The sequence below is a fragment of the Halyomorpha halys genome, unplaced genomic scaffold (assembly GCF_000696795.3).
Source record: "Halyomorpha halys isolate HHAL.00 unplaced genomic scaffold, Hhal_1.1 Scaffold1797.1, whole genome shotgun sequence".
Classification (NCBI taxonomy): Eukaryota; Metazoa; Arthropoda; class Insecta; order Hemiptera; family Pentatomidae; genus Halyomorpha; species Halyomorpha halys.
Window position 1 is genome coordinate 47,877 of NW_027111295.1, and position 26,633 is coordinate 74,509.

At 30.8% G+C, this 26,633-nt stretch overlaps 1 protein-coding gene across 3 annotated transcripts in view; it reads right to left on the reverse strand.

Moving 5' to 3' along the window:
* The window catches only part of Drp1 (dynamin related protein 1), a 54,329-nt gene that overhangs the window by 21,497 nt on the left and 6,199 nt on the right, over positions 1–26,633 (reverse strand). The window contains exons 3-12 of one of the 3 annotated variants that reach the window (XM_067049312.1): positions 23,056–23,267; positions 18,767–18,977; positions 18,551–18,622; positions 18,324–18,424; positions 18,103–18,249; positions 8,301–8,464; positions 5,177–5,327; positions 3,287–3,502; positions 2,522–2,686; positions 1,198–1,450 (exon numbers count right to left, since the gene is read on the reverse strand). In XM_067049312.1, coding sequence (XP_066905413.1) covers positions 1,198–1,450; positions 2,522–2,686; positions 3,287–3,502; positions 5,177–5,327; positions 8,301–8,464; positions 18,103–18,249; positions 18,324–18,424; positions 18,551–18,622; positions 18,767–18,977; positions 23,056–23,267 — 1,692 coding nt within the window. The remainder of the gene's footprint in view (positions 1–1,197; positions 1,451–2,521; positions 2,687–3,286; positions 3,503–5,176; positions 5,328–8,300; positions 8,465–18,102; positions 18,250–18,323; positions 18,425–18,550; positions 18,623–18,766; positions 18,978–23,055; positions 23,268–26,633) is intronic. The other 2 variants (XM_014436169.3, XM_067049313.1) reach the window with 2 other exon arrangements.

The following is a 26,633-nucleotide window of genomic DNA, read 5'->3' on the forward strand; positions in this document are numbered from 1 at the left end:
AGCCCATCAAACTTTTTTATCGGCCGATACTGAATCGCTGTAGTGTGCGCATATGCATTCCTCTCCATACTGATTAAGAAGCCGACCAAACTATCGGCCGATAAAAAGTCTGCAGTCTGCGGGGGCCCTAATTGATACAGAAAAATCAGAGGAGATTCATGCCAAAGTATAAAGGGGAAATTTTAATAATATTCATTTTGATTATAGCTTTTTACACTAGGACCTGTTCGTGCATACCAGGCACCCAGAATATATACTGAAATATTATTTAAATTAGTGAGGAACGTAGGGGTTAAATTAAAAGCAATTTTAAGCTGCTTGTTAATGAAAATATATATTTTCTTAAATCAACCAAGTGTTATTCCTGACGGAGCAAATTGTGTAAATAGAATAGTTTAATAATTATTTTGATATTATGATAGAACAAATATTGGGGCCTCATTTATTAAGAAATTATGGCTTATCTGAGCGAAGAGTAAATTATAAATAGAAATAAGAAAATAAATTGCTGCTAAAGAAATATGAACTGAATGAAAGAAATATTGAACAAAAAAGTAAACCAAATATAATCATTTATTTACATATGAAAACAAAACAAATAATAAATGCATTCATATTCACAATTCAATTAAAAAAATATAAAAGAATACCAAATAAACAAGGTTTTCGGAACTGATAGGTGTTAGGATGTATGCAATTATGAAATTTTTGAAACTGTTTAAGAATAGGATGGATTTTCAGAAATTCAGGAACAATGATTACATATTCCATGAAAGATGTTGATCAACAGTGACTCTAAAGTTTTTAACAGAGGTATGAAAGTGAACAACAAGTTATTGAGGTTAAGTAAAGAATAGTACGAATAGCAAGATAATTAAGGACATGGTTGTAACAGATTAGGAAGTGTTTAGTTTACTATTTATTCAGCTACAACTAATTTTATAACCTGTATTGCTATAAATGTCCTCGCAAATCTTGTTGATAATCTCAAGTATATCAATGGGGTGGAAGAATATAAATTTGAATGTCATCTATGAGCAAATGTTAATTATATGGTAAGCATGGAGGTTAAAAATCCTAGATTAATCTAATAGGTAGTTTCTTTTATTGTCTAATTTTAAAAAAATAAATAAATAAATATACATAAATCACAAATATAATAGACAATTTTACTAACTAAAAAAATGAGAATATTACCAATTACAGCACATTCCCTCTGTTCTTTTTCTGTTAATTTTCTACCAGTACCAAAAGAAGGATCAGATGAAAGAATCATTGATTTTGTTGGACTGATACCATGTTTTGATTCCTCTAAATGTGTTGGAGTTGATGATGAAGAAGTATTAGTAATACCTAGGGTCATATCATCACCATTCCTTTCCCCCATCAAGTTGGGCAATCTGTTGTTGGTGTTATCTGGTAATTCACTGTTCCGCATTAAAGGCTGGTTCTAAAAATAATAATTAAAAAAAACGAAAAAATACATATTAAATAAAGTTTTTAAATTTGTTTATAATAACCATAGTTTAAGCGTAACTAATGCTGACTGAAACAACTTACACTGATTTTATAAGAATGTTCAATTGGTAAAAATACAATAATTAAACTGAAATTTTCAAGGTGGTACATGATACGATCCTTACATTTATTTATGTCACGGTCAGCTTCAATGACATTTTTTTAATGGATTAGAACTGGCTATCACTTTAGTAATTTGTTTGTTATTAAAACCTAACAACTAAAAACATTTTATTTGCTATGATGCTAATGCTATGACCTTGATTATATTAACAGGGTAATGATCTCACACCATTTGGCATCAGCTATCTAAATTCTCCAGTGGACTAGCACTTCTTTAATATATGTATACCAAATAGGTACACTTTATTTTCAAATCACTATAGTATTTTCTTTTCTTAATTTAAGCAGTCACATTATGTCTCCATTAAAAACAGCCAATAGTAAAATAGTTATTCTAGGTTATGAGTTTCTGAAAAGAAGGTGCCAAACAACACCCTCCTTTAATGAGGCCTTTAGTACCATGTGGATTTAATGTTTTTAAGTTTTTGTACACCCAGATATTGCAATTTTGCAGCAATTTGAACATATTTCCTATTTTTTTTTTTAGTACACATATATCTCCAAAATCATGGCTATTTCTGGTATTCAACATATAATTTTTTTTAACTGTATTTATTTTGAGACTTGATTTGTTTCCAGCTTTCACCTACTGTATTTAATCAAATAGTTTAAACATTTTCCTCTAATAGTACTAAATTATCAGGATACACACGTACAATTATTTTACCACCCAGAGTTTAGATTAAGTACAATTCAGAGTTTAGATTAAATTCAATTACTTTACCACCCAGAATTTAGATTACCAACTCCTTTGGTATTCCCTACTCAATTAAAATCTTGTACAGATTTGGGTGGAAATAAAACCTCCAATCAGACAATAAACTCAATATTATAACAATCAATATGCTAGCCTAACAATATAAAAGATATAAAAGCTCACTCTATGTAATTCATCATATGCCTGTGGTGTTGTATTTCTTCTTGCTGATCTTAAATCATCATCCTCAACAGTCTCTAATAAAGAAGGCACTAATGCAGCTTCTTTATGAAAATCAGGATGCTTCGTATTAATATAAGCCAATTCTATAGCTACAAGATTTTCTACCTGTAAAAAATAAAAAAAAAAAATAAAAAATAAAAAAAAAAGTAAAAGATAAATTATATGAATATCCTTAGTACTGTTTTAAGGTTCAGTGAGCTGGGTCACTCTTGACAAGCACATAATAAAAGATAAGACATACAGATGAAAAAAATCTACGTAATGTATTTATGTATAAAAAAGAATATGTTTGTTGTAGTAACGAATTGGGACAAAACTACAAAGGGCCAAATGAAAAAGAGACAATATGTGAAGAATAAGGCACAGATCCCGTACGTGAAAAGGCAAGACAGCTCAAGTGGTTTGGCCATTTGAAGAAAATACCAGATGACTGACAAGGCAGGTGGCTATTATAATGACAGATCAGATGGAGAGTGACCTTAAAGCAGTCCAAGAATCACATACGATAAGTAAATTGCAAGATGGGCCCAAAAAGAGGATACTGTACTAGTCCTAATAAGAAACATGACATTTAAATGTGGTTAATGGTTTCAATCGTCAACTCCATGACTAAATGCATTACAGAGATGAGATAAGAAAAAATAGTATAACTAATTATTTTAATTATATGGTAATAAAAACAAATGGAAAATAAAATATATTTACCATGGCATTGGTAGTTGGAAGCCTTCTTCTTAAAAGCTGCGTAACAACATCAATGATTTTTTCATGCAGTTTGGGAAACCTTAACATTTCTTGTTGAGATTCAGTCCCACAATGTTGAATAATACTTTGCATTTCTTCATGAACAAGCTCTACACAACGCAGAGATGGTTCCTCGAGGCGACGTATTTGTCTTTTAACAAGAAGTTCAAAAGAAACCTAAAAATAATAAAAATATATGATATATTGATATAGCCGTTATGAAACCTCTTAAGAGCCAAAAACATGGAGTTTTTTCGAACAATTTTCTAGCAAATTATACTCATAAAGAAAATTGGACAATTCGATAAACAATTTTTAATAAGTGCAGATAAAACAAGAAAGACAATAATATCGAATAAAAAATAATTTATGTTAAAACAAAATTTAGATACCAATGTATTTCTGTTATTAATAATTATACATTATATATTTTTTTAATATGTGATACTTATTATCTAAAGAAATAAATAAGTATAATAAATAAAAATAAAACTATTTTGCAATTTTTCTTTCATACTTTTTTAGATTTTTGGCAGAGACAATTACACCAAATTTTCATTAAAAAAAAAAAAAAAAAAAAAAAAAAAAAAAAAAAAAAAAAAGGATGTTCCTCTTTTATTAGTTCTTTCAACTTAAGGGAGTGCTTTCAAAGCTGCACTTACACAAATTTATTACAGAGGTTAGAGGCCAAGTAAGAATTAAAAAATTGATAAGAAAATAGAAATTAAAAAATTAGGGACTCACAATAACCTCAAGGAATAACAAACACTGAGATAAACCAGCATATAACAAACATTTATGCTTTCTCATAGAGCTTTATTTTCTCTCTGACAAGAACAGAAATTTTTAAAAATTTCAATAAAGTTGTTGATACAGTATGATTGAGACTAAACATTTCATAATAATTCATTAACTGGCCCCTCTCTTCTACCTCAGGACTAAAAAGCAAAAACATTTTAGGGGCCTAATCAATTATTTTTTAACTAAACTGACTTTAATAATTTTTCTTTTCTTGGTAAGAAAATAAGGAAATGGCTTTGCTTCTTTCTTTTGATTTTATTTTATTATAAAATAAAAAATAATTAAAATCAACCAAAACTTCATTACCCTTCTGGGGATTCAGTAAATATATCTATTAATATCTAACTAGGTAATTTAAACTAATCACTGACTTTAAAAGTTCCATTTAAAGATATATTCTTTGTTTGATTTCATCAATACACCTCCAATTAAAAGTCAAACCTTTTGAGGTGAGAGTGTTCAATTTTTCATGTTGCATTAACAATATTTTCTAAAGTTTTTGGGACCATTCACATACTTGCTAATGTTAAGTGATAAATTCTACATATTTGATAATTAGTTTTAAAGGAAAAAGGTATAATTAAAATTATAAAACAAATTACACTCAGCTTTGTTGCAGTCCAATATCTACTAAAGAAGTCTTTTCAATTGTTCAAAAAATATTCTGCCCATTGAACAACAACCTTGCAAGAAATCAACCAATACAAGAGTTCACTGAGATTAATATAATTATTTCTTGATATATACAAATTTTTACTTACATGCTTATTAATGATAAGGGAATACCCTTTAACATTTTCCTTTAATTAAGAAGATTATTATAACAATATGGCAATTACTAGACATCTATCAATAGGCAACAGTGTTTACTAAATCAGAAATAAATTATAAAAATCCAGGTAGAAATAAATTATAATATAAATTTTAGAAATACTGAGTAATAATTAGACAATTTCACCAAATAGTAGTAAAAACAAAAAGTGAATAGTTAATCATACAATAAAGTAAAGTAAAAGATTTCTTAAAGAAAACTTAATGATCAAAGCCAACCTCTGGAACAAAGAGAGCTGGTCTTGGTCCAGTAGCATTCCTTATAGCAGTTAAAACATCTCTTTTTGTAAGACCAGCAAGGGGATGAATTGAATCTAGTGTTTTTCCAAATGTTTCATGAAAGATATAACAAATCCTTGCACCACCACATCTGTAAATATATCCTGCTATAAAATACATATATTTAGGATAAATAAATATTTAAAAATTGAAATAATAACAATATTTGTAGAAAAGGAATGGTTTAGCAAAATAAAGCTGTGTGGAGACAAAAAATATTGCACAAAAGTCTGATGTGCAGCACAGGGATCCTCACAGTTTACTATAGAGGGTATTTGTGCAGTGTACTGAACTCAGTAAACCAGGGGAAGGAGGAGGGGGCACGAGCTGTGTATTTTACTTAACTTATGTGGAGAGACATCCAAGAATTGTATAAATGAAAATCTCCTTCCACTGCTCTTTTTCTTTTTCCTTTTTTTTTGTCCAAAACTTTTCTATTTTATTTTTATGAAATACAATATTCATATCCTGATATCTTATTGTATCATTGACAGACTCTTTTGTGGTAAACTTAATTTTTTTATCCACAATATTTAATGACTTTTAAGTTCTTCATCATTATTATTTTTGTTACAATTAATGTATCATTAATATATTTTATGTGTTGATTTTTCTTCTTTTTTCTTTTTTTTAAATTAGTTCTGATAAAATTTTGTTAAAATAACAACCATTTAGAATTACCATAAGTCAGTACCCAATATTACACCATATAACTACTTGAAAAAAATATTGTAACATTTAAAATAATTGTTACTTCTATGTTGTTAATTTTATATTTGATTTTTGTATACTCCTTAATAAAAAGTTCTAATTATCTTCAATAATTTTAATACACTCCTCAACTGTTGTGGAAGGTGTCAAGGAAAATTTGTGAAAAGATCTTTATGAAGTTTTGACATCTAACAATGTTATAGTTCATGTTCTGATCAAATACCAACATTTTTAATTGCTTTTTCACTTATAAAGTTTTAATTATATCAAAATCATACTGTGTATTTAAACAATATAGTTTGGGTATAAAACACTGAAAATAGTAACATGAAATACTGTAGAGGTGTGCTGCATATTAAAAAGTAGTAATTTAATAAATTGTAACAAAAGTTGAAATTTTTGTTTTTAATAATCTTATTATAGATATATTAATTATAATTCGATGAAATATAATCTATTGACAATTAGACGAGTAGTTTAGAAATAAGTTATCATTTAATTATAAATATTGTTTTGTTTTTTTCTTTCTCTCGACTACATTATAAAAAATAATGTTACAAAAATTTTAGCTATCTTAATTTTAATGCGACAACATTATGTTTTCATAAGATGGATATAAATCTTAATATGTAAGTGTTTTTTTTAATTATAGTGATGCAGAATGTTTTTAAAAAGGTTATTATTGTTATCTTATTAGAAAAATGGTTTATATATATAAAACTAATATTTTGGACTATGTATAATGTATGCAAATATAAAAGATATATGAAGTTTTAAGGGTATCTGAATTTCCCAGAAATTGCTACAAAGGATATAAGACCCTTCAAAAAAAAGTGAGCAGAAATTTTTTTTTTTTAAATTTATTTGTTGATATTTACAACTGTATAAAAAAATACAACCAGTAAATTTGATCATAATGACATAATGATATGATACAGGATGTAGAGAAACTACCCAGTAGTAGAACTCTAAAAACAGTTTACAATATAAGGTCACGAGGCCATCTTCTTTTCAGACGCCTTTGAGGATTGCCAGGAATGGAAGAGGAAGCAAGGTTAGAAACGAGTGGTTTTGGGTGGTTAGGGAGTTTATTATGGAAGGAATAATATCGGGTTCGGGCTAGATTGGTTACATAAGGAACATTTAGGTCTTTATGGATGGTTTTATTAGTAACAAAATAAGGAGCATTGAGGATTTTACTAAGGATTTTGGATTGTAAAGATTGGATACGAGAGGAATTCGAAGGTTTAGTGGAGCCCCAAAGCTCAACTCCGTATGTCCAGATGGGCCTTATTATTGTCATGTAGATCAGTCTTTTGTAATGAGTTGGAAGTTTAGACCGTTTGTCTAGTAAGTGCTGTAGTAGTCGGAATCTGCGTGCAGTTTCCTGTCTTTTCTTGTGTGAGGATTCCAGGTTAGTCGTATGTCAAGATGTAGTCCAAGATAACGAATCTGTTCAACAGGGGTAAGAGCCACATTATTAAAGTATACTGTAGGGCAGTCGGCAGGTTTACGACGAAGAGTAAATGTGATTTGTTGGGATTTATCTTTATCCTCCAATTTCGACACCATTCTTCGAGGATTGTGATATGGGACTGGAGAGTTTGGGATGCAATCAAAGGGTTATTACTAACTGTGAGCACACATGTGTCATCAGGTGTGGTAAGGATAGTGTTAGGAGTTGTTGGTATGTCAGCTGTATAGATGGTGTAGAGGATGGGACCAAGAATACTACCTTGAGGAACACCAGCGGATTGAAAATAGAGGGATGAATAGGAACCATTGTGGTTTACTTGGAATAATCTATTAGTAAGAAAGGAATGAGCAGAAAATAAAACAAATTTTCACAAAATATGGCAAGTTAGTTGACTTATAAAATTAGATTGTGACCAACCTAAGGTGGCCTACATTCATATTTACAGTCAATGTTGGGAATATTATCAGCCTGAACAAACAAAAGCTTCCCTCTGATTAGACTCATTGCTTGTCATGTAGTCCCAGAGTGGGAAAGAACTTATTAATCCTTATAAAGTACTTACCCTAGAAACTCTATAGGTTATGGTACTGTTTTTTAAAAAATTATTTTTAAAAATAGTTTTAACATCGGTTAGAGAGCTACGACCAAACCAGCAACCTAAGATACTATGAATTAGTTAATCCATGATACCAGACTATTAATGAGTAAGCAAATTCTAGCAAAACTAAAAAGTATAATCTGGTCTATGACATGATTGATTAGTTGACAACCTGTAATGATATAGAGGTTATTCTTACAAGGAATAAAAAGATATGCTATTAATGGCTATAATTGTAACAAAACATCTTATCCCTTACTAAAATAAAAGTTACTAACAGCTCAGTAGTTTCAATGTTTCTTGATGTGCCTTCTATTGTTGAACAATAAGCTGATGCAAATTTTGTTATGATCTGTAGAAGTGTCTGGCTTTTATCAGATACATCTTCACCATATGAATTCAGGAGGGCTTGGAATTGAGATACCATAACATTCACTCTAGTCTATCATCAAAAAGAAACAATAAATTAGAGATTATATACACAAACTATAATATAAGTAGTTATTATATACACAAATAATTAAGGAACATGAAATTAATATAGGTGTTTTACAGTATAGTCTTAGTTTTAGGTGACATAAATTGTAAAAACATTTACTACGGATGCCGCAAATCAAATTCTAGCGGAAATACTTTACTTGATATTTGCTCAAGGCACAATATCCAAATACACGCACCAAATGAACCTACATTTTACAGACCAGGCTGTAAATCGGATATTCTGGATATTGAATTAACAAAAAATTTTAGTTTTTCTCTCTCTTCTCAAGTGATTACAGCTTTAAATTCGGATCATATCCCTGTATTAATTAATTTCCTGATTGAATAAATGTGAAAAAATTCCAAGTCTAGTAGACAACGATGAATTCATCACCAGTGACACCAAAAAAGCTGAAGTGTTCGTCAATTTCTTTGAGAAAACATTCTCCAACACAGAAATAAGTCCGAATTTAGTCACTGATGAAATTGACGAGTATCTAAATCTCTCCCTCGCAAGAGTAGAGCTCCCACCTAAATTCACGTCCCAAAGAAAATTAAAAAGCTTAAGGTAAAGAATAGTCCTGGCCATGATTTGATCCCAGTCATAGCAATCAAAATATTACCCAGGAAAGCTATCGTTTTTATCACGTCAGTTGCCTTCGTACTGGATACTTTCCGGATACATGGAAGAAAACCGAACTCATAGTAATCCTGGTACCAAGCCTGGTAAGAACGCTAAACAAATCAGCAGCTATAGACCTATCAGTTTATTACCCATTTTTGGAAAATTACTGGAATCAGTTATAAAAAAACCTTTCTTCATTCTTTTTTTTCAGAGCATCGCAATTATTACTGATTTTCAATACAGTCATTCCACTTCTCACCAACTGGCAAGACTATCGGAATTTATAATTAGTGGCTTCGAAAAAAAGAGACACACCCTGGTAGCGTTCTTAGATTTCCAACAAGCATTCGATAAGGTCTGGCATCGAGGTCTCCTATATAAACTAAAGAAAGCAGGCACTCCAAAATACCTATATAATATTCTGAGCTCATTCCTCAATGGTAGAACATTTTCAGTCAGAATTAATAACAAAAATTCAACCCTTAGACAAATCCATGCCGGTACTCCACAAGGTTCAGTCCTTTCTCCTATTTTGTTTAACTTCTATCTTCACGACATCGTCCAGTCCACACACACCTCCATAGCTATGTTCGCTGACGATACAGCTGTGTTCTCTCAACACGATCACATAATAATAGCTAGAAACACTTTGCAAAGTCACCTTAATGATCTAGAACAATATTTCACTAAATGGATGATTAGCTTGAACATTGAAAAATGTAATTCAAAAGTTTTTACTCTTCGACGCCCATCAGAACCACCACATTCAATCCTCAAAGGTAAAAATGTGAAATGGAATTCTGCCAGTGAAACAGTAAGATATCTGGGAATTCACCTAGATCGCTGCCTTACCTGGAATCACCATATCAACATCAAACCAGCTCAAACCTATGCTATATCCTATCCTAAACAAAAATTCCAAACTAAAACCAGAAACAACTGTTCTTATATTTAAAACAATTCTAAGGCCACTGCTCCTTGGTTCATAAGAAATAGCCAATTGCATCGCAAATTACATATGGAGTCAGTAGAGGATTACATCAAAAAACGGTTCATGAAGTACCACTCCCAGTTGCCAACAGTTAAAGGAGCAGTGACCTACAACCTGGGAAACCCAACCTTAACCCGAAGACTAAAGCCCAGACTGCTGCAGAACATTGTTATAAATATAAAATTAATTCATAGTCACACTACCTCTATTTTACTTATTATTATTTACGTGACCATACCCCCCCCCCCATAATCAACTGTTAAAAAAATATATATAATATAGCTGTTATATCAACCATGTAAGGCCCAGGCCGATCTGGTAAAAAATAATATATAATACAGTATAGTCAGTCAAACTTAAGAACACCAGTGAAATAGCCCCATCCACAAGAAAAACCTTCAGACATTCCCCTTTTCATCTGATTCTGTTCATGAAGTTCTGAAAAGTTCATAGCCTAACATAGAAAACAATTTTTTTTTTTTATAAAATTTGATTCTATTATTCAATATAGTTGCCTTCGAGGGCAATACAACGATTATAGCGGTCATACAATTTTACAATACTATTTTTAAAGTATGATTTGTCCACAAAATAGACCTCAGTTTCAGTTCACCTCTTCATCAGCACTAAATTTCTTTCCAGCGAGCATTCTCTTGAGGTCTGAGAACAGGAAAAAGTCCTTGGGGGCCATCTCTGGAGAATAAATTCAGGTTTATTATGATAGAGCAGCTCTAAACACTGCTCAGAATCATCAATTTGTTAATGTTTTTGGTCGATTGTGAGCTTGCGAGGAACCAACTTTGCACAGAGCTATCGCATACACACAAAAATTCATTCAAAGTATGTCCAACACGTTCCTTTGATACCCTTAGAGTCTCAGCTATCTCGATCAACTTCACTTTATGGTCATCCAAAATTATTTTGTGGACATCTTTGATGTTTTTGTCGGTAACAGCCTCTTTGGGGCGTCCACTGCATGCATCGTCCTCAATGCTCATTTCGTCTCGTTTAGACTTAGCAAACCACTTCTCAACGGTTGATTTTCCTGGTACAGAGTCCGAATAATGTTTATCAAGCCAAGCCTTTAACACACGAAATTCCTTTTTCCAATTTTTTTTTAAACTAATAAAAGTTGCTTCACTAAAAATGCTATATTTCACAAACTAATAGTCCGACAGCTGTCTAGTTTATACACATATCTTTTGAAGGTTAGAGCTAACTAAAATATGGATTTAATACTAGTAGCACCATGTATGTATCAGCTTATAAACTTTTCAGCCCACCTGCTAGTATTCAATATAAAAGATATATAATATAATCCTGTTTCCCTTTTAAAAAGCAACAGAAATATTTATGACTTTAAGAATCCATAAATAATTTAAATTACTGTAATGAGAAATTATTTATTCGTGCTGGCGTTTCGACCTAAATTTCAGGTCTTGACCAGGGCTAAAGAACAAAAAAAAACAGATAACAACCATCATTCAGAGAAACATAAAAAATTAAAAAGAAATAAATAGAACCAACAAATCAAGAAATATACATACCAATAAATTAAAAATTAAGTAGTTGATTAATAACCATGAAAGTAGATAGTAGTAGATTGAAATATAATATTGTAGAGGTAAGAAGATATGTAAGTAGTGTCTAAAATTGAAAACAATTTGAATTAACAATGAACTTGCCTGCACTCTACTGACACATCCTACACTTTAACCAGTTTAGCCAGAACCTACTGTAAGTTCTTTCTCTCATATCTGATATTTCTTTCTTTTTTCATTTCCCATTCTCTATATTTCTTTTTTCTAGTTCTTTTTTTTTGTAAATATTGTTTTTCCATACCCTATATTCTTAATTTAACTAAAATGTTTGTACTCCATCCATATAACTAAAAAGTTTTGTTTTATTTTATTTTTACTTATCTATATAACTTTATTGCCCATTGTATCATACATTTATTTTATTTATTTATATTTTATTTTATATATATATATATAAACTAGGTATTATTAGGTATATATATATACTAACACACACCAGACTGTTGCTATGGTCCAACGTTGGCTGTCTTCGGTAGGCCTACAACTTGCAGATCACAAGACCGAGGTTCTCCTAGTCACTAGCAGGAAGCAAACTGAGTCCATCACGGTCACGGTGGGTAGGCACGTTTGTTCCCAGTCTAGCTTAAAATACCTAGGAGTCATGATTGACGCACATCTCCGCTTCAGTGTTCACAAGGAATACATCAGCACCAAAGCTTCTAAAGTAACATCCTTAATGTGCCAAACTTTGGATGTACTAAGGAGAGTCGCAGAAGGCTTCTTGCTACTGTTGTCTCCTCAATGATGTTATATGCAGTTCCAACTTGGAAAGAAACTGGTTACCAAATCATATAGGATACAGATGTTTTCTGTTTATCGTAGAGTTTCCTTAAGGACAGTAAGAGCTTTTCAGACTGTTTCCTATGAGGCGGTATGTGTGATAGCCAGAATGCTTCTTGTGGCATTCCTTGTTAAAGAAAAAACCAGGCACTATGGACGACACTCTCATGTTTCCAGAGAAGAGTGGAAAATTACCATTGATCAGTGGCAACAGCGTTGGGAGGCTGCAGATTCCAGGAGGTGGAATCACAAGTTAATACCCAATGTGGGCTTGTGGTATAATCGCCGACATGGGGAGGTGGATTTTTACATAACCCAACTGTAGACAAATTGGACAACACCGCAGAATACCCTGGATGTTAGACTGCCGAGGAAACAGCGGAGCATGTATTTTTCACTTGCATTCCCTTTGCGGCAGAACGAAGTGAACTGGAGGACACATCACACTAGAAAATGTGGTGAGCCATATTCTACACTCAGACCAGCATTGGAACGCAGTGAAGAGATTCACCACAGTCGTCCTTAAGAGGTTGAGAGTGGAAGAGAAATCCAGAAGATGTGACTAGTATGGAAATATAAAAACCGTGTGAAGAAAATGAGAAGGCACTCGACCATTTCTCTCCATGATGTAATGCCTAGTGGCAGTCCCATGGAGAGGAATGAACAGGTGTAGGGCGGTAGTTTTAGTGGGTAAAAATCTCACACACAGATAGGTATGGGCCTATCCGTGCCTTTTGAAGATTTCCATCGACCCTCGTAAAAAAACAACACATATATACATATTGTTATTCATAGGTAAGTTACCCATTCTAGTACAAGACCCCAAGAAGAGAAAAAAGGCAGTTATCTCATCCCAATTTTTTATTACTTGATTGAGAACTAGGTACTGAAAGATCAATCGTTAGTGAATTTATTTTAAAAAATTTATATCTCAAAACCATTTGTTGTACAGATGTCTGTTAAAGAGCTATAAAGTAGTTTACGATGTTTATTTTCATAGGAGTAGTAGTTTTCATGAAATTTGCTAAAATAAATTGATTTATAGTTGTTCATATAAATTGTCATTTGCCAAATTTATATTCATATGTGAATATCATAAAAACTACTACCTCTACGAAGATAAGTGTCATAAACTACTTTAGAGTAAGTTAAACTTCCTTTATTTTGAGTGTTGGCAGACATATGTGTGTCTTATGGGCCTAAAGATATATTTTTTCACAAATCCAACATTTTATACGAACAATTAGAAATTAACATTTTGTGAATGTATTTTGTTAAATATCATATAAAACTGCTACTCCTACAAAAATAAAAGCTATAAACTATTTTATAGTAAATTTAACTAGTTTTAATTTGAGTGCTAGCAGACATCTGTACGTCCAATGGTTTCTGAAATAAAGTTTTTCATAAATCAAACTTAAAAAAATAGATTCACTACCTATGGATATTTCAGCACATTTTTATGAAATATTGCTTTTTAAAAGGCTATATCTTTTGAACTGTTGGACGTAAATAGCTCTATTAGGGCTAATATTTCATCAAATTTACTCTTCTTTGAATACTGTTCTTTTAGTTTTTCTAGTGTTGTTGGTAGTTTTTAAGATGTAGAGCTCCGAATGAAAAATTAATGTTTTTTTTAGGTTTTGAAACAGCTGCCATTTTTCATTCCCCCTACCTATACTTGGCAGACTCATCACTTTGGACTAGTAATTATACATATTTTTCATTAAAGTAATCAAAAATTGGGGTGAGATAACTGCCTTTTTTTCTTCCTGGCTCTTGTACTATTGTAACATGTTTTTCTTTCATACAGTTCATTTTTAATTCAAATTGTTTTTTTACGAGGAGAAGATAGTTGGGGCTGCGGTCAAAATAAAACACAAATAAGTTGAAGTAACTTATTTAATCGTGCAATCGTTTCGGCCAGAATTTCTAGACTTCATCAGGGCTAAGAACAGAACAAGATAACAACCAATGAATACTAATAAAAGGTTTTGAGACTAAAATGGATAGAAATTATTTATTTTAAAAAAATTTACCAGTCTCAAGAAAGTGTTAAGATTATAAAATAAATGAATATATTAGTTTATTAATAATTTAAAAATTAAAATTATGGAAAGAAAAATAAAATTGAGAGAAAGAAAATATATGTAACAAATGAAATATGTAACCATAATATTAGATAAAGAGGCCAAAAATAAAAAAAAATAATTCGAAAACAACAATAAGAATATATGGTGAACATAACTAATAACATGGGTAAGGAAAATTGAGAAAAGAATAGAAAAGAAGGGGTGAGGGAAAAATAAAGAATGGGGAATAAAAGAGAATAAAACATAAAACGAACCTGTTAGCTTGAAATCTTACCACCAAGTGGCTTCTGTGCCGCAAACGGCCAAACTCCGAATTAAAAAATACGTTAGGAACATGACTAAGTGTTTTTTTTTTTTTAAGAGGAAACGTTACAAGAGGGTAAACATTAAAAAAGTAAAAAGTAGAAAATATTTAGAAGAGGAAAGCATGTGAGAGGGTGACGACAAATGGTTGTAGAAAATGTTAAAAATATATATGTTACAAGGATGATGAAGTACCGGAAGATGACAAAGTGTCATGAGCACTTAACAACAGTTAAAAAGAGGAAACGTTATAAGAGGGTGATGACAAATGTGTTAGAAAAAGTTTAAAAAGTGAAATAATACGTTACAAAGTGGACGGAAAAATAAAATAAATAAATTTAAAAAAATTAATAAAATATAAAAATTACTTTTTTAATAAATTAACTATTTGTGAATATGTTAATGATAAGTTGTGCTTGTCGGTTTTTAAATTGACGGAAGAAGATTCTATTTGGATATAGAAGCTTTCATAGGTGAGCCTTTTGTCATGGTTAGGAACCGTAGCAAGTATAGACGTTTTGTCAAAATCGAAGGAATGATTTAAAGAAAGAGAATGTTCCGAAAGTTTTGTGGCAGAATGATTATGTGAGGAAATAGAATATTTATGTTGTTTGATATGGTCTTTTGAAAGGTTTTTTGTTTCGCCGATGTAAGCAGAATTACAATTAGTGGTGGAGCAAGAGACGCAGTATACAATATGTGATCGGCGTAGAAGAGGGGTAGGGTCTTTTAGTTAAGTGTAAATATTAGATAGTGTGCCAACAGGTTCGTTTTATGTTTTATTCTCTTTTTTTCCCCATTCTTTATTTTGCCCCTCCCCTTCTTTTCTATTCTTTTCTCAATTTTCCTTACCCAAATTATTAGTTATTGTTGTTTTCAAATTATTTTTTTTATTTATTTTATTTTTTTCTATTCATTTCTTTTGTTAAACATAACTTATTTTTTGCCTATTTATTATTAATATTATGGTTACATATTTCATTTGTTACATATATTTTCTTTCTCTCAATTTTATTTTTATTTTCATAATTTTAATTTTTAAATTATTAATAAACTAATATATTCATATTTCTTTGCATTATATAACTTCATTTTTATTTTATTTCCTTAACTATGTTATTTTACCTACTTATTCAATTACCTATGTTTTCAATTTATTTTCCACTTCTCTCATCACTTTATTTTATTAATTCCATTCTGTACAATTATTTACTTTATGTCATTCTGTTTGTGGCGGCAGTGGGGGTTCAAAAGTGAACTTACCAATACTACCGGCCAGTATTAAATAAAAACAAAAATAGTAACAAATAAGTCTTTATTTAATTAGTTAACAAAGAAAAAAAGTCCCAAATAACAGCATGTATGCTGAAAGTAAAAGATGCATCTCTAAGTTGTGTAACTTAACAAAAGAAATTAAAATAAAATAAAACAAAATGCTTCTTATATATATCATTAAAAAGATAAAAAAAAAAAAATTAATCTACAACAAAAAAAAGTTTATATGGTGGAGTCTTGAACTCAAGATATCTTTTCCTTGAAGTTCATGTCGAGCTCTGCATCTCGTCTTCATTAATTCAGTGATTATATTAAAGTGTCCCATGTGGGCTGAGAATTTACTGAAGTCTCTTCGATGAACTCAAAACGGTGGGGACTTAGTCCAGAGAACTCACTATAATGACTTGGTCCCTGCCACACTGTTTGGGATTAAGCCGTAGTATTTCAATGTGTGCGGACTTAATTCCTAAACTGTATTCAATAGATACATATAAACAACATATATTGTGTGTATCGGCACGTAAATAGATACTCGTATATATATCCGTTTATAACAAACAATAAGAAAATATATTTTCTCTTTCTTCCAATAAGAAAATATATTTTCTCTTTCTTCCTTAGTACGGTGGCAACAACACTGTTTATATTTTATTTTTTATTTTCTGTATTCATTGGTTGTTATCTTGTTCTGTTCTTAGCCCTGATGAAGGCTAGAAATTCTGGCCGAAACGTTGGCACAATTAAATAAGTTACTTTAACTTATTTGTGTTTTATTTTGACCTCATCCCCCAACCATCTTCTCCTCGTATAAGTCACCCATTGTGACTATCTCTCATAATTACAAATTGTTTTTCAGTTTTTAGACACTACTTACATATTTTATCTTATACATACCTTCTTACCACTGTAATATGATATTTAATCTTTCATTGTTACCAATCTACTACTATCTACTTCCATGGTTATTAATCAACCACTTTATTTTCAATCTGTTATGAATATTTCTTAATTTGTTAGTTTATTTATTTATTTTAATCTTTTATGTTTCTATGAATGATGGTTGTTATCTGTTTTTTTGTTTTTCAACTTTGATGAAAACCTGAAATTCAGGTCAAAACATTAGCACGAATAAATAAATTTTTGTTTATTTGCTGCTGACCGCACCCCCTTTCCCCAACCCTCTTCTCCACATTAAATTACTGTACATCATTAGTTCTGTTGTGTAGGCTGGTGGATTTCAGTATAAAGGGGTAGGTATGGGGAGGAAGAAAAGATTAACACCACTTTCCATTAGACATCTTTAGTTTGACAAGCAATGTAGGGCCGTCTATAAACGAGGGAGTTAAGATGTATAAGTTACCAACTATGAAACAGCAGTGATACCGGTTCAAATCCATCCTGCCGAGGGGAGGGGTCAACTTTTATTTTGAGGTGGTACCACAGAATGAAAACTTGACTCGGCCAATATCCCTACTATAAATAGGGAACAACCTGAAGGCAACCCCCCCCCCATGTTATAAATGATCAGGCAGAAGGTAAAAAAAAAAAAGAAAAAAGTTCAGCAAGCTAAAAATGAGGACTGGAACTAGTCATTTTAAAATATTTGAAATTTTCACAATGAAGAATAAATAATAAAAAAGTTTTTAGTTAATTTAAATTTCACTTCAACATTCTTTTAAATATTTAATGTTATTATGCCTAAATTTGAAATGATAGATAAATTTTTTTTAAAAAATACACTAATTAACTTAACTCAGCATCACATTAAATTTTAAATATGATATCTGAATTATGAAATATGATCCAAATTCAAGCTACATTCTATTTCCACCCAATAGATATAATTCAACTTTTTTAAAAATTTAAATAAAACAATATAATAGAAGTAATTATTTAATATAGTATATCACATATAAGATATTTATAACAAACTTTCAAATCTGGTAAACAATCTCTTATATGATGCATCAAAAGCCTGTTCAATGTTTTTGCCAAATAGGGGGTTCCATTTCTATTAGCTAATGTGGGGTACTTTTTCTGAAGATACAATGCTTCATCTTTCAAAGCATCCTCAATAGTCTAAAACAAAGTTCATAAAATATAAACTAAAAGCTTTAACAGATAAGTATTTAAAATATTAAAAATAACTTCACCTTCTTATCTAAAATATCTTGTTGAGATCGATTAACTACGCCAATTATTCCTAATTTAACAGGTATTACTCTTCCACAGAGAATATCAATAGCATCAGTTCCTAAAATATCAAGATAGAATTACTTTTAGTATACTAACAATATAACAATATAACAAACGGGTTTATTGACAGTAATCAGTTAAAAATAAATTAATTCATTGTAATGATAAGAAGTAATATCTATACCATAAATTGATGGAATGGATAGGAAATGGAATCGGGTGAAAAAGTTATCTTTATTCGGTGACCAATTGCTTCCTAAGAATAACAAACATTTTTAATCCAGTAAATAATTAAAGCATCTTAATTTAGCACTATTCAAGTATCATAAGACAGGCATCTACAAATAAGTTTACAATAAGAAAAAAACTAATATCATTTCAAAATTTTAAAACAAAATACCTGCATCCATTAAATCTAGTTTGGTAACTACAGCTAAAGTTCTTCTACCATCAGGGTCAACATCTTTAGCAATCTTTAGGCTTTCACTAGTGGCCATATCAGTATTAGCTGTGACTACAGCAAGAATAACTGAATTTGGGTTACTTATATACTGGTGAACTATTTGTTTGATTTGATGTTCAATATCTTCAGGCTGATCTCCTACTGGAACCTAAATAATCAACAGAAATAATATTTTATCATATAAATCATATTATTATTGATTTCTGGTGGTCAGCCTTATCCTATCCTGACAACCTTAATTCAAATATTGTAATATATATATTGATATATAAAGTAGAATTCAAGTGGTAACTCGGTTATCTTCACAAAGTAAAAAAGACTTCATTCCAGATTAAAACCCTTCAGAAGAAAACACTAGGATACCAGTGTTTCTTCTCCATGACAGTAACGAATACTAACATAGTTATCATTACCGACTCTTTAAGTTCAATAAAAGCCATGAAGATCATTTACCCGAAACACCCGGCGATCATAAAAATTCACAATTATACCAACATGCTTGAAAACTTGGGAAAAACTGTTTTCTTTATATGGGTGCCGGGTCACGTGGGGATCACTGGAAATGAACTGGTGGACACTGCAGCTTAACAAGCACTTGCTCTTCCAGGTCAGGGCACGGCCATTCTGACACCACAAGAAATAAGTCTTCCAATGAAAAATGAGATATTATCTAGTTGGCAAGCCATGTGGGATGAAAGCCCGCCAAGCAAATTAAAAAATATAAAAAAAAACCACTAAACCATGGACATCAAACCGTTCCAATCACAGGGAGGAGGTAGCTATTGTCAGATTGAGAATAGGTCATACGAGTTTAACTCATAGATATCTGATCAGTAAGCAGCCACCTCCAAAATATCAATACTGCAACAGTGTACTTACGATCAGTCAAATATTTGAGAAATGCCATTGGGAGTAGGACCGAGTGTATCGGATGCTCTGAATGATGACCAGAAGAACGTGGAAATGGTCTTAGTTTTCTTAAAAAGAAATGGCCTTTTGAATAAGATTTAAACCAGAAAATCTGTTATACGTCATAAAAAATACCAACAGAAGTAATTATTTAAATTTTTCTTGAAATTATTTAAAGTGAAATAGAATTATAGAAATAGAATATAAAGCACAAAACATGGGCGTTGATGACCTCAGGGTTTTATGCCCTAAAGCCCCAGACAACAACAACTAGAATACCAGGAATGAAAAGCATGTTTTATGGATCCTAGAAAGAGTTGAAAAACAACCATGAATGGAAAAACATATCATAAAACAACTGGTAGAAGATGAATATATTGCCGACAAGCTTAAAACGCTCCATGAATATCTAAGGAATTTTTAATTAATAGGTTGCATAAAGATAAACTAAAACTATTAAAACAAGAAAATACTTGCCATTGAAGACACATCCTACTTTACTTACCTTTTGCAGTTTTTCATATTTAAGATGGAAGAAAGTTATATTTTTCAGTGGATAGCAATTTTAGATTAAAAAAATTATATTCTTAAATAAAAACGAGTCATTAAAACCAAAAGAACTTTAGCAAACTCAGTTATAGAGGCTTATACATCATAGTGGTGATCAACAATGAAAATTCTGTAAAACTTTAGTTCCTGGTTTTCTTAAAATGTTGAAAAGATTAATTAGTATTTCAAAATTAGATAATGACTATTGTTCAGGAGTTTGATTTAACAAATGTAACTCTAGGACCAGAGTTGGGTAAAAAGTAATTACAATTACCATTCCTCGCCAGTTACTGTAATTTGCAATAGCAGAAATGCAATTACAGTTAGAAATAATTGTAATTGCAATTACTTCATGAACTATTGCAATAATAATTGTGGACCCCCAATCAAAACTACAAGTTCAGCCTAAGTGATTGCTATTACTAATTACATTTATATGTAATTTTTATTTTTATAATAAAATCCAAGTAATTGTAATTCTAATTCTAATTGCTTAAGGCCAAAAAAAGAAAAATCTATTCAAAATGACTCCAAAATATGAAAATAAAATAAATTTTATAAACCTGCCCTTGCATATCAATTTATTAAATCTATTATTTTTATTATTTTATCTATTTTCAGTCGTTACCAATCTTTTCTCTAAGCCAGAACCCCAGATGAAGACCTGAAACTCAGGTCGAAACGTCGGCATAAAATAAATAAATATGGTCTTGTTTATTTATGTTGTTCTTTGCTGACCGCACCCCCGACAAACTGCTTCAAGCATTAATCTACGGTCAACTATCTACACCTCATTATTTTATCTATATATAGGAAGATGGTCAGGGTTGCGGTCAAAGGAGAAACAAAAATAGATTACAACTATTTATTTTCCGACGTTTCGCCCCACTTTGTAGGGCTTCATCAGGGCTGTTCAGAGCAAACGGGTGAACAGTGAGATAAATTAAATTAGCAGATAAAAGATAAATTTATTTTCTCTTTTCTGATTTTTAACATATTGAGGTCTCCTTGATATGTTTTATAAGATGCTGAAAATTGAAATATAATCGATTATATGATCGCACGCTTACATATCCATTTAATTTAACTTCTTAATGATGGGAAGATAATTGACCATGGATAATATATATGAGAAGAGGGTTGAGGGTGATACAAATAAATTTTTTACTTATTATTATTGCTCAACCATTTTCTCAAATATTTAAATTTTTTGTATTTCTAACATATTGAGGTCCTTTTAAATGTTTTCAGAGGAACTGATATGGAAAAAAAAAAAACTTATTATGATCGCCCGCTTGCGAATTCATAGGGTCCCCGTAAATGTTTTCAGAGGTACTGAGAATGAAAATTAAATCAATTTTATGATCTATTGCATCCATGACAATTTTTTCAAACTTTTCGTTTTTCCAACATACTTGGGTCTGTTTAAAAGTTTGAGGTGCAGAGAATAGTAATAAATTTTTTTTTTTTCATTTTCGAAAACATAGAGGGACCACAGTATGTTAGAAATATGAAGTTAACCCCTTGTTGTATAGTGATGCCTACAGGCATCATATTCCATTTTAATACCCCCTCTCCCCCCCCCCCAGGCCCTGTTAAGATTTAGCAGAACTATTTTAAGTTTCCTCTAGTCAATAATATGTCACAAAGAACCTGTAGAAGTTTGAATGCAGAACTTTGACCTGATGTACCTACAATTGATTTTCCGTTAACAAAATGAGCAGTCTTGATTTGAACTTCGAGGTGGATATATTCTTTTACTTCCCTCACACTCAAAAAGTGGTTAATGTTACCCAAAAACATATTATTACTGAGCTAATGTCATACAGATCAGAAATATATTTTTTTTCAAAATATTATTTTTAAGTGCCAACTTTCATGTGTTTTATTTGGTTCCTGTGGACACCTTTTATGCACTTGGCTTAGCAGCTTTTCACAATGGAAGCTGAGGACAACTTTTTTTTTTTTTTGTACTCAGATGCACAAAGATGACTGGAAGCATCATTTAGTTTTTCTTGAATTTTCCAGGAAATTGAATCACCAGTATTTTTTACTTAATTTTACTGTAATTTTAAGACTTAATTTCATCAACCAGAATTTCTTTGTAACAATATTTAAAAAATCATGCATAAAGGGGTTAAAATGAATCGATACACAAGTGGGCAATCATACACTAAATTTTATTTCCAATTTCAGCATATTTGGAAACACAAGGAGATCATAATATTGTAAGAATCCTAAAAGTTGAAATAAATCAATATGCATGAACGTGATAATAAATTTGATTTGATTTTTATTTTCAGCACCTCTGAAAACAAATAAAAAGACCCAGTTTGTTAGAAATTACAAAAACTTAAAATAAATCGATACACTAGACAAGTAATTGAAGATGTAACTAAATTATTCATGAGATAATTCCTGCCTAACTCTGCCAAGGACTCAGCATAGAAAAAATTGCAACAAAGATAAATAAAACCCATTTAATATTTTTCAGATAGAAAACATATTAAAAATGATTGAAAAATGAAATGTTTAGAAGAATGTGTTCAATTGCTTTAACATGCTTAGATACTCCAACTAGGCCAGAAAGTAGGATCAATATGCTTATAAGTTTAAACAAAAAAAGTGCCTTGATTAAGGGTTGAAAGATTACATGGTTGTTTTTTTAGAAATGTCATGAAAACGAAGGTTTATTGCTTTAAATATTACTAAATCCCTCTCAATGAATATACAACAGTTTATAAAATAATTAATATCAAATTAAATACCTTTGTTATCCCAGGTAGGTCAACTAATGTCAGATTCAAAACTTTGGGTGAAAATATTTTCAAAATAATTGGCTCTGAACAAATGGCTTTGTTATGGCCTGCCATTCGGCCTGTTTCTTCCTCAATTTCTTTTCGCACTTCATCAAAGTCCGAAAAAATTTTTGATTTCTTATGTAGAAATTGTGCCCACTCCTCTACATTTGGTTGTGCTCCTAAAAAAAATTATCTCGCTACAAACTAAATCAATAGGAAACAAAATGAGAAAACACTGCTCTTTGAATTTTAAAACATTATTTTGAAAAAAATAAATAAATAATAGAATTCCAATGATCTATGAGTTCAAAAAAAAAAAAAACTCGTGAAAAAATTCGAGTTGTATGAATTTTTATTTCAAAAGTTGGTAACATTGAGGGCTATTCTCCTGAAAATTACGAGCACCGGAAACCCACATAAGTAGAAAAGCTCATCTTGTAGCGTCCATTTCTGTGAAATGTCAATAAGAAATCCTTCTAGGTACAAGGTCATAAGGATCCTTCTTGTGAAAGGAAAAATAAATGAAGGGGAATGTTGATACAGAGAGCGTGTTTGTTGCAAGACGCCATCAAAACTCTTTTGAACTCATGTGGTTGGGATGTGTTGAATCACCCTGCTTACTCCCCTTATTTGGTGCCTTCAGATTTTCACCTTTTTCCCGTCCTGAAGACTCATAAAAGTGAAAGAAAAGAGCGAGGAGAAACAAGAGGTCTTGAAGTGGAAGATAGTGGGACAGTTATATGGAGAGGGTATTAAACAGGTTGTGCCACAATTTACAACCAACATAGAACGGGAAGGCGATTACATGGAAAAGTAAGTAGCTTATATACACCAACAATATTCAGTAATTTTTGTTAAAAAATAGCAAAAATGGACTACTCTTTCTTACTGGACATGTCTGGTAGTTTTAAACTAATATATCTAAATTTTATAAAATGAAATCAGAGAATAACTGTACATATCAGAATTGAACATAAACAGGAGTTGGGGAAATGTGAGACTGATTTTCATGCATTTATGAATGTTTGTATAATCATAACTTCCTTTATTTATTTGAAAAAAAAAATTTAATGTACTCAAACAAATTAACCCTATCTATTGTTTCTGAAGTTTTAACTAAAATTCTTCAGTTTCAACACATAAAAGTTCATTTTAGCTGAGAAGAATTTATGTTAAGTGAAGGTTTAAGTGGGACATGTCGAAAAATTCCACCTGTCCAAGAAAACATTCAAGTATTTCCCAAGAACAAGTCTAGTTTCTGTATGACCCAGATTTTTAATACCACATCAAACCAACTCCAAACTTATGATGATTGGCACTATTCCATGCACCTTTCTCTGCACAGTAGTGGAATCACTGGTCACCTAGCCTAAGCACAGCATTAAAAATGTAACAAATTACTGTGGTTCAAGATGGTTAACTTGGAGGAATATATATATAACAAAATAGAATATTAAAAGCCTAACAGCAGTCAATTATAGAAGGGAATCATTTCAACCACAAACAAGTACTTCCAAACAGGGTTTTGGGGCTGAGCAAGAGCATGGAGCAGGTGAAGCTACAGATTTTTACTTGAAACAGGAAAGAGTTTGAGCAAGGGAATTTGAAGTGCATACATATATATTTGAACCAGTGAGAATGTAAGCTTTATAAGTTAAAAAATTTAGAGTCTGTTTTTTAAATTCTCCAATAATTCCTAAAGAATTGGAAATAGGAGAAAAAATTCATGAAATTTCCATTAGACAATACAAAAATGACAACATAATAGACAGACATATTGAGGAAGATTACAATGTAATGGAGGGTGTGTAAAGATCAAAGGTGAATGTATCATTATCTGTATTTTTTCAGCTAAGAATGCTTGGTCGAAGCATATCATACCAACTTCTCAAGTAAGTGTTTACTGTCTAACTTTCGGTTTATGATCGATTTTAAGTGATGGGCACCAGTATCGGATACTATAGTAGGTTTTAGGGGTTAAAGTTAGCAATCTAAGGTCTTATCAATATGATAAGGCAACAAAAAGAAGGAAATTACGAAGCAGCATTTTTAATATATATATATATATATATATATATATATATATTTTTTTTAAAAAACATGCTCGAAATTGGTTTATACCAGTAAAAAATATACATTTGAGTTAGTGTCAGGCAGTCAAGCAAAAATAACAATATTCCTGTTATGTATACAAATTACAAAATATAATTAGGATTAATGGCCCAATTTCTTTAAATTTCTTAATAAGGAACATAAATTAAAGTCAAAGTCAGATTCTCAAATACAAACAGCTATATTTATTAAATATAAATAAATAAATGAAATCAAAATGAAGATGAACAGTAAGATACCTGCTTGAGACTTTTACACAAGCAATGGTTTCAGAGTGATTGTGAACTTTTGATATCCATATGCAATAGAAAAATAATTACAAAGCCAAGGAAAGAGGCATACTTTTTTATTATATTCAATCCTTTAAAAAAATAAATAGAATAAAAATAAATAAATAAAAGAACACTCCACAAGATTAAAGAAATCATAAATATCAATGAGGCTCGTTATGGTTCTTAAACCATGCAACAGTATGAGGACAGTTTTTATTAAAAAAAAAACAAAAATATAGTCCTAGTGGACCTGCCAATGGTTAAATAAAGTGAGAAATGTTCTCTATCCTTTAAAATTCAGTCAAAAACATTACAGGAAATATCAGTTTTCTGAGGGAGTAGATGCCAATTTTAAATAAATGGCCTTTTATTAATTACTTTTTAATTTTGATTTCATTTATTTATTTTATTTCATTATTACTTTATATTTAATAAATATAGCTGTTTGTATTTGAGAATCTGACACTGATTTTAATTTATATTCCTTATCAAGAAATTAAAAAGACTGGGTTATAATTTTCACAACTGGGCCTGTGTGTTACTCACTACTAGTGCAAAAACACATTTACTGGAAAAAAAATGGAATCATATTACTACTTGAGGCTGTTAAGTAAAATGATAAAATATAAAAAAATATATCAATGATATTTGACAATGGTTATGAAGCGAGTAGAGGAGGATAAAGAATAGAAATTCTACTAACATATATATATAAGTTAAGTATCAGCAAAGGCAAAATGTCAAAAAAGAGAAGGAATAAGATCTAACACGTTTGAACTGCTGTAACATACTGGCTTTATTGGGTTCGGTACATCTCTTTATATACATGCGATCAGCTGATCTCCTTAGTCAGCTGACATCAAAGTAACAGCTGACTAAGACTGTAACTCCCCCCCACCAGTTATCAGTATTGCTTCAGAAAATCATGCTTGATGGTGAAGCATAGAATGCCAACTTCTCAAGTAAGTATTTACTGTGTAATTTTCGAATTATGGTTAATTTTGAAGTGATAGACATCAGTATCAGATACTATAGTGGGTTTTAATTACATTTAGAGACATAATTTCTTAATTCATGGATTTTTATTGGCTGAATTTAGTAGTTTAAGGTCTTACCAACATGATAAGACAACAAAAAGAGGAAAATTTCCTCTTTTTGTTG